Genomic DNA, 9876 nt, shown 5'->3' on the forward strand with positions numbered 1-9876 from the left:
GCCGCTGAAGTATCGTCCACGTGCTCTCAAGGAAGCGTTATCTTCTTCCTTATGCTTAATTCTTGATCTTAAGTTTTTTTCTGAAGGGTTTCATTTGCTCTTTTTTTTAGTATACATGAACAAATAAATAGATTATTATACATATATACGTACGTATATACATATATATGTATATGTGTATATATACATATATATGTATGTATATTTATATATATAGTACGCACATATATATATACTCATATTCATACATATATATACATTTAAATATAAATTAATAAATAATTATATATATACTATATATATATATATATATATATATATATATACACGCTCGCACACACACACACACACACACACACACACACACACACACACACACACACACACACACACAGACACACACACACACATACTAATTTACACTTTCACCAGACCGGCACTGCATAAAAAAGTAAAGTGTCTCGTCCCCTGCATACGAACGCAAATTAATTAATGACCTCGACAACCTGCACACCAGAAGTAACGGCTCCTGGAGGTCAACCAAAATGCCACGGAAAATGGGGGTCACTGAACTTGAAACGAAGCCGAGTTAAAGGTCCGATTTGCGCGGGGCCGAGGCTGCGGTGTCGTCTTTTTTCGACCTTTTGGAGTTTATAAGAAGAATTAGCAAGACGAGAGAAACAGACATGCAAATAAACACGTACATATGCAAAGGCACAGACACATACTCACACACACACACACACACACGCACACACACGCACACACACTACAGACGCATAGCGGAAGAGTGTAGGGAGCAATGAGTAAATATTCTAGCTTTATATGACTTCCCGTTTGCGTGCGCACGTGTGTGCGTGCGTGCGTGGGTGTGTGTGTATGTGTATGTGTGTGTGTGTGTATGTGTGTGTGTGTGTGTGTGTGTGTGTGTGTGTGTGTGTGTGTGTGTGTGTGTGTGTGTGTGTGTGTGTGTGTGTGTGTGCGCGCGCGTGTGTGAGCGCGTGCGCGCGTATGTGTATACACATGGCGTGCAGATGGGCGTGTTCGTTTGTACATAATACCTGTCACCATTTAGCCGTCTCCGTCATGGAAATACGAATAAACGAACAAAAGAGTTACAAAAATAACTAAATGAAAAATGAAAATAACTAAAAAAAATAATAATAATAATAATAAATACTGTTACAACACATGAACTTTATCAATGTTGGTCCAGAGCACATGCGAGTGACAGGTTAAGGAGGAACACTGCGTACCTCTCGCCTCCACATCCACCCTCCCCCTCTGCCTCCCTTCTCCCTCTCCCCCTCCCCTCCCGCGTCTCCCTCTCCCCTTCGGCTCCCCTCTTCCCCCCCTCTCCCTCTCCCCCTCCCTTCCCTCCCACTCTGTCTCCCCTCTCCTTCTCGCCTCCCTGTTCTCCCTTTTCCCAACCCCACCCTCTCCCTCCCTCTACCCCTCGCCACCCTCTCTCTCCCTCCCTTCCTACTCTCTCCCTCTCCACCTACCCCCCCCCCCTTTTCCGTCTAGACAACAGCTGAGCCTCTGAATATGAAAGGGTTTTCTTTGTATGTCTACACTACGGTTCGTTTTTGTAAAAGTGGAATTAATGATTCTTTATGGGTTGTCGACGTCGTTAGGTAACATGCCTTCTTCAGTTTTTAAGTCTCTACCCTCCTCTCTCTCTCTCTCTCTCTCTCTCTCTCTCTCTCTCTCTCTCTCTCTCTCTCTCTCTCTCTCTCTCTCTCTCTCTCTCTCTGTCTCTCTCTCTCTCTCTCTCTCTTTTCCCCTTCACATTTTACCTGTCATCATAACGTTATTGTATTTTCTTGCAAATATAATGCAATTGCACACACTTGCGCCGCAGGCTATGAACAAAATATTCTGAATACATCATCATAATGAAAATACGATAAAATACCGATCATCTGAGCGAAAAGACTGCGAAAATGCAGAATTTGAAGAGAACAGACAGAAAGGGAAGGTGGGAGAGGGAGAGAGAGGGAGAGAGAGGGAGAGAGAGGGAGAGAGGGAGAGAGGGAGAGAGGGAGAGAGGGAGAGAAAGAGAAAGAAAGAGAAGAGCATAATAGATCGAAAAGAAGAAAGAGGCTGAGAAATTCAAAGCCAAAAAAAAAAAAAAAAAAAAATTAATTTTGTTTTAAGTAAATACATTTTAAAAAACATGACAAAAAGTCTCTCAACAATTGCGCAACCTTAACCACCCAAACCATTAAGCGCACAACGAGCACTCGAGCTGATTGACTGACCCTAGACAAACGCGATTCAAACTTATTTATCTCCTTCGACCTCTTACCCGCGCTGGCCACGCCCCCTTCCCGCCCCCCCCCCCCTCCAATCCCTCCCTCACACTGACCTAGATTTCGCGTTCAATGACTCTTCCCTTTCCTTCCCCCCTTCCCTCATTCGTTCTGTGGTTATCTGTCGGTTTGTTTGTCTGTGTCCTGAAATGGCTAGGTGGCTGTGTTGGATTGTCTGTCTGTCTGTCTGTCTGTCTGTCTGTCTGTCTGTCTGTCTGTCTGTCTGTCTGTCTGTCTGTCTGTCCGTCTGTCTATCTATTTGTCTGTCTCTTTGTCCGTCCGTCCGTCCGTCCGTCCGTCCGTCCGTCCGTCCGTCCGTCCGTCCGTCTATCTGTCTGACTGTCTCTGAGCTGGCTGTGTCGGACTATATGTCTGTCTGTCTGCTAGCTTGCCTACCGCTCCACTCCATCCCCTTTATTCGCCTATCCTTCTCTGTCTTTCGTTCTTTCTATCGGCATATCCTCTTGTACAGAAAAGGGAAAGATGTATATACCAAGTCCCAAAATACGCAAACGCGATAACATATGCAAGAAGGAGACGAAACAACACAAGGTGTCCTCCTCCTGAACAGGACTACACCCTCAACCCGAAACGTAGTGACGAACTTTCTCTTAATCAAACCTTTAACTGTGATATATTTTTCTTCTTTTTTCTCTCCCATCCCACACACAACATAGACACACACGCCCATCCACTTACGCCCGCAGTCAAACCATTATCTCCCCAAGGTACGACACAAGCCGCACAACCTCGGGGTGGTCGTGGCAGCCACACACGACCTGGTTCCTTGTGCTATCACGTGCGGATCACACCGGAGGTCGTACAAGTGAGGTCGCCGCCTTAGGAGCGTAAAAGGACGGGCATAGACGAGGGAGGCACTTACGCAAAAACTGTAAGAATAATAATAATGATGATGAAGATAATGGCAATGGTAATGGTAACAGTAATAGCATAATGATAGTGAGAGTGGAAATAATAGTAATAGTAATAGTAATAGTCATAGTCATAGTAATAGCAGTAGTAGCATTAGTAGTAGTAGTTGTTGTTGTAGTAGTAGTAGTAGTAGTACTACTACTAATAATAATAACAATAATATTAAATAATGACATAAATATAAAAATAAACGCTGTCTGTCTGTCTATATGTCTGTCAGTGTCAGTCTTTGTCTGTCTGTTTGTCTGTCTGTCTGCCAGTCAGTCAGTCAGTCTTTCTGTGTCTGTCAGTACGCCAGTCATTCTGTGTCTATCTATCTGTCTGTCAGTCAGTCAATCAGTCAGTCAGTCAATACGTTAGTCAGTCAGTCAGTCAGTCAGTCAGTCAGTCAGTCAGTCACTCAGTCAGTCTGCCTCCCTCCAACCCTCCCTGTCTGCCTGTTTGTACGTCTCTTTCTCACTTCATCCACACGCCTCCAACCCCATGCAAGGCCATGCCATACCCTTTAAACTAAGGCATCGATTCTTTTGTTGTTGATATAACAAAGAGAAGAGAGAGAGAGAGAGAGAGAGAGAGAGAGAGAGAGAGAGAGAGAGAGAGAGAGAGAGAGAGAGAGAGAGAGAGAGAGAGAAAGAAACAAAGAGACAGAGACAGACAAATACACACACACCAAACACTAAAGACAAAGAAAGAGAGAGAGAGAAAAAAAAGGAGAAAGAAAGAAATAAAGAAAAAAAACGCCAGGAGATTAAGGTCGCCCCAGGCACACGCAGAGAACGCACGCAAACAGAACGTACGTGACAATGACTCGAATGACTGGCCGAGCGCGCGTGTCATGGCCGAGCAGGGAAAGGGGGAGGGATGAGAGGAGACTCTGTGGCACCGGCGTGAAGGGCATCGGTGGAAGAGGGTATCGGTGGAGGAGGGTATCGGTGGAGGAGGGTATCGGTGGAGGAGGGTATCGGTGGAGGAGGGTATCGGTGGAGGAGGGTATCGGTGGAGGAGGGTATCGGTGGAGGAGGGTATCGGCGAAGGAGGGTATCGGCGAAGGAGGGTATCGGTGGAGGAGGGTATCGGTGGAGGAGGGTATCGGTGGAGGAGGGTATCGGTGGAGGAGGGTATCGGTGGAGGAGGGTATCGGTGGAGGAGGGTATCGGTGGAGGAGGGTATCGGTGGAGGAGGGTATCGGTGGAGGAGGGTATCGGTGGAGGAGGGTATCGGTGGAGGGTATCGGTGGAGGAGGGTATCGGTGGAGGAGGGTATCGGTGGAGGAGGGTATCGGTGGAGGAGGGTATCGGCGAAGGAGGGTATCGGTGAAGGAGGGTATTGGTGGAGGAGGGTATCGGTGGAGGAGGGTATTGGTGGAGGAGGGTATCGGTGGAGGAGGGTATCGGTGGAGGAGGGTATCGGTGGAGGAGGGTATCGGTGGAGGGTATCGGTGGAGGAGGGTATCGGCGAAGGAGGGTATCGGTGGAGGAGGGTATTGGTGGAGGAGGGCATAGGTGGAAGAGGGTATTGGTGGAGATGATCGGTGGAGTGCATAGGTGGAGGAGGCTATCGGTGGAGGAGAGGATCGGTGGAGGGCATAGGTGGAAGAGGCTATTGGTTGAGGAGAGTATCGGTGGAGGGCATAGGTAGAAGAGGCTATTGGTGGAGGAGAGTATCGGTGGAGGGCACAGGTGGAGGAGGATATAGATAGAGGGCATCGGTGGAAGAGGCTATTGGTGGAGGAGAGTATCGGTGAAGCGGAGGATCGGTGGAGGGCATAGGTGGAAGAGGGAATTGGTGGAGGAGGGCATCGGTGGAGGAAGACATCAGTGGAAGAGGGCACTGTTGGGTATGAGTGAAGAAGGGTATCGTATCGGTGGAGGGAATCGGTGGAGAGGTGGAGCCACGCTTGAGATTTCCGGTCTACGTGTACCAAGGGCTGGGTGGAGTGGGGAGGTCGGTGTTCGTGTCTCTGCCTGTTTGTGTGTCTGTCTGTCTCTGGTTGACTGGATGGCTGGTTATATGTGTCTGTCTGTTTGCTATCTGTAATTGGCTGGCTGGCTGGATGATTGTGTTTGTGTCTGTCTGTCCTTGATTGACTGGATGGCTGGTTATCTGTGTCTGTCTGTTTGCTATCTGTAATCGGCTGGCTGGATGGATGTTTGTGTTTGTGTGTCTGTCTGTCTTTGGCTGGCTGGCTGGTTATCTGTGTCTGTCTGTTTGCTATCTGTAATTGGCTGGCTGGCTGGATGTTTGTCTGTCTTTTGATTTCTATTTCTGTCACTCTCTTGCCCTCTGAGAGGTAATCATTAACAAGGACAACTTTCCTCGTTTGAATATGAGGTTTACAGGACAAGCACATAAGCAGTGTATGAATGTATGTAAGTTTTATTGTGTGTATGTGTGTGTATGTATGTATATATGTATATATGTATGTATATATGTATGTATGTATGTATGTATGTATGTATGTATGTATGTATGTATGTATGTATGTATGTATGTATGTATGTATGTATGTGCGTGCGTGCGTGCGTGCGTGTGTGTTTGTATGTGTGTGTGTGTGTGTGTGTGTGTGTGTGTGTGTGTGTGTGTGTGTGTGTGTGTGTGTGTGTGTGAGTGTGTGAGTGTGTGTGTGTGTGTGTGTGTGTGTGTGTGTGTGTGTGTGTGTGTGTGTGTGTGTGTGTGTGTGTGTGTGTGAGAGAGAGATATGTAGATAAAAATATCCCCCAACATTCTAGAATTATCTTGTCTCGACTTATCTGACCCTGACAATTTTCCGGCCACTTGATCTCATACAGCCCAATCTTCATTAGAAAATAAAATCTCCGTAGTTTATCTTTATCTAATCTTTACAAAGAACTCCACCAAGTACATAGCCGAATTACAGCACAGCCATGTATCCACTTGAAAGTTCTTACTGTCCTGGAATCATTAGACAATGGCAAATAGCACCACTGTCGTTAAGGGCCAATGTCCAGTTCAGAGTAGGCCTAGCGACTCGTCTTTTCTGCTACCATGTTCTATTGCTTTTGAAATACGGCATTTTTCTGGGGACAAAAAATAATAATTATCAAGTTCTAACTGGCTCTGGTTCCCCAAGATGACAGATACGATCTCATAAACACCTCTTCGAGATGGTGACACTTGTGAATCGTGTTATCTATATCGGTTTTCCACTCAACGCGTAAGTGGCTAGATAAAGGCCCACGGACGAGATAATAATCGTTATGGTATGCATTATTAAGATTTTCTCCTGGTACCGTCTCTAAAATGGTGTCGAATAACCTACTTCTTGCTATAATTTCGCAATAATACATTGAAGATGATAGAATATCGTAGGCTATAGGGCTTGTTTCATGGGATTTTTAGCAATGAATTCACCTAGACTACAAACTGCGCCTCACCCTCTACCCCACGTGAACATATGTTCTTCACAAATCACTTATTAACAGATCTTATCGACGCTAAATTCGATTCATTAAAGGAGATAAGACATGTATACAGATTATATGCCGAATTTATCGCAGAGTGGCCTACATATTGTTTTGAAGATTAGGAGTATTGGCACGAATTTCGGGATTTGATATCAGTTGAAATATTAGGAGCCCACACGCACGCCATTTTTGTCTTTCTCTCTCTCTCTCAGACAGACAGACAGACAAATTGATACAAACATACATACATACATACATACATACATACATACACACACACACACACACACATATATATATATATAATGCGCTACTACTTCAGTCACAGTTTCAAGTTATTTCTATCCTATTTGTAACTTGGCAACTAGATCCTATCACCCCCCAGCCGCAGTTGACAAACCTGCCTATGAAGCTATTGTAAAATACTCCGTTCCTTTGTCTTTAAACTAATGACATAAACTGCCCCTCCTGACAAACTGAAATAGCTGCGTCTGCAACGGGGGATAGGAGCGAGGAAGAACTATAGGCCTACATTTATATTGCAGAGCTGAATAAAGTGTATCCGTATCTGCATGCATTTCAGACGTTCCACAGTTCAAGACCCCTTTTACAAAATTCCGGAATGTAATTCAGAATGTATTCTGTAATATCCTTTGTAATTTTCTAATAATTTCCTCCCGAGGACAAAAATAACAATGACGCATTTCTTTCGTATTTCCTTTAAAAAGACAGTTCTGCTGGCACCTCATTGCGGACTCAGACAACAAACGTTTCCGGAACGAATTCCCTTCTGCATGACACCAATCCCGTTCCTAACCCAATTACATATATGTACGCATTTTACAGTCTTGCATAAACCTCGATTCGTGAATAGTAAGTATAAAAACATTTCTTAACACCATTTTACAAACAAAAAACACAAACTTTCACTTAGCTACCCCAACCCCCCCTTGATCTCAGCAAACGTTTCCCGAAAGAATTTGTCTCCACGTGTACTTACCAAAGACGTGGATCATGAAGGAGGCGAAGACGACCACCCATCCCCAGCCTCCGTCGGGGGGCGTTGGAATGGTCTTGACCTCCTGCCTCTCATCGCCTTCGTCTTCCATGTCCCCCTTCCTGGGAGATACTTCGTGCTGTGGGACCGTCATGACTGGGGGTGGAAGAGACCGGTAGTGGTGGCAGGGTTTTGTCACGAGCTTGTTGAACCGGTTTGTGGTTCTCTCTCTACGCCACCAAGGGTTACCGAGTTATGCTTCGCTTCTTGTACTGACTGACCACTTCCTCTTCTTTCTTCGTGCTAGTTCGGAATATGATCTAGCAGATTTATCTATCTGATTGGCTATTCAATTAATGGTACTTCATGGATGCGCATCGACTTGACAGAGAGCAGAACATACTTTCACTCCGAGTGAGTGGCTTTCACTACTAGCGGGGAGATCTGCAAGTTTAGACTACGGTGAATGCTGGTCATCAGATAACCAGCTCTGTGTGGTGATTGTGCTGTTACCTTCAGCACCTTTTCACGTAGCACAATCTTATCTCTGGAGACTATCGCTTAAAGGTCGAAACGTAACCGGGTATACGTAATATTGGCTGAGGATTGGTGGTTCTCCCAGTATATGTAAAATATATACTTGAAGGTGTAAATGTTACGAGATGCTAGTTGTAACTCTGAACTCACTCTCTTCCTCTCTACGGTCAGCGCGCGCGGAAGGTGGCAAACAGGTGATCACAGTAAACAAAGAACTCGGCAGGATTTCTTTGCAAAAATCTTCCTTAAGACTCAGACATTCGATATAAATCAAATCTGAGGCTCATGCAGCGAAATTTCCTTCAAAACTATTCAGACTACCTGCCTGGAAAATCTCTGACGGATAGGTAACCTATAAGGGCCAGATACTGACCAAATCTACTCAAACCCCTTAGGAGTGTTGCTGTTATGACGACGAGTCGAGCTTGATTTCGACTCAGAGCGTTAACCATCAGGTCTCGAGTCTTCGTTATCTGTCTACCATCTAGGGGAGTGTGTGCGCCTCCGAGCTTACTACACACTCATTCCCTGACAAAAATCAATGAGTCACTTTGGGATGCAGAGCTGAAACTTGGCGCTTGCTAGCACTCGCTCTTCTCGCCAGCGGTGTTATGTCAAATAAACACTAACTTCTTTGCTACATGAAAACCTCCGTCGGAACTATTTCTTCTGAGGTCGCTTGTACTGATAAGCGTAGAGATGCTGGTTCACCAACTTCCTGTCTCGTATCAGTTTCCAATCATGTGCATTCAGTTCTATGGTACTTTTCCATGGAAACTCGATAAAGAATATGCGATGGAGCGCTAAAAAGCGTATCACAATGCACAATTCAAACCACAAATGTTAAATTGTCGACATCACTCTCAATGAAAAAGTACTAAGGCTGTCACCCGAGACAAAGAAAGTGCCACATGGACCTCGCGCCAGAGAGCCCAGCGAACGTGGCTTCCTCTCACGACCGTTGGAAGAGCACTGGCTGCTGAGTGCGGCGGCCGTCGATAACCTCCGCTTAAGAACGGGAGCCTCCACTCAGTCGCCGCGTACCCCCTTTTCCTCTTCTTCTTCTTCTCCTTCTGTTTCCTTTGTGTTTCTGGGGGATAGTTATTTGGGACTTAAAAATCGCAGTGTTGCTTCCCGCACAACAGCGCTGACCTGATCCATTGCACGAGTTTACAACGGCTAGATAGAACCTCGACTTTCTGTTTGTTGTGAATAACCAGTTTGATATCTGAGAGAGCTCTTCCTCAGATAGTTACGTTTTGTAAACCTGTAGGTATTTGCATGGTTTTCATCTCAGTAAACACATAATATGCGCATCTACAAGTGATAGGTGCATAGGCCTATCCGATAACCAGATGTTCTGTTCAGATTAATTAAGTTTTTCTAATAGACATACAATTTCATGACTACAAACACAGACATAGTGTGTGTATACGTAAATGTATATGTATATGTAGATTATATATCTGTATATCTATATATATCTGCATCTATATATGTATATATATAGATAGATAAATAGACAGATAGATAGATAAATAGACAGATAGATAAAGAGACTGATAGATAGATATAATGCAGATGTACAGGCATACCAAAATGCATATACAATTGTCATATACATTGGACTACGAATAAAAAAATTCAATGTATACTATCTTCATGTCCT

General features: G+C 44.9%; 1 protein-coding gene across 1 annotated transcript in view; it reads right to left on the reverse strand.

The window, feature by feature from the left end:
• LOC125039458 (monocarboxylate transporter 12-like) overlaps positions 1–9195 on the reverse strand; it is a 65087-nt gene extending 55892 nt beyond the window's left edge. The window contains exon 1 of the mRNA XM_047633410.1: positions 7674–9195. Coding sequence (XP_047489366.1) covers positions 7674–7824 — 151 coding nt within the window. The 5' untranslated portion in view covers positions 7825–9195. The remainder of the gene's footprint in view (positions 1–7673) is intronic.
• Between the last annotated feature and the right edge of the window lie 681 nt (positions 9196–9876).

This window comes from Penaeus chinensis, chromosome 27, assembly GCF_019202785.1.
Source record: "Penaeus chinensis breed Huanghai No. 1 chromosome 27, ASM1920278v2, whole genome shotgun sequence".
Taxonomy (NCBI): Eukaryota; Metazoa; Arthropoda; class Malacostraca; order Decapoda; family Penaeidae; genus Penaeus; species Penaeus chinensis.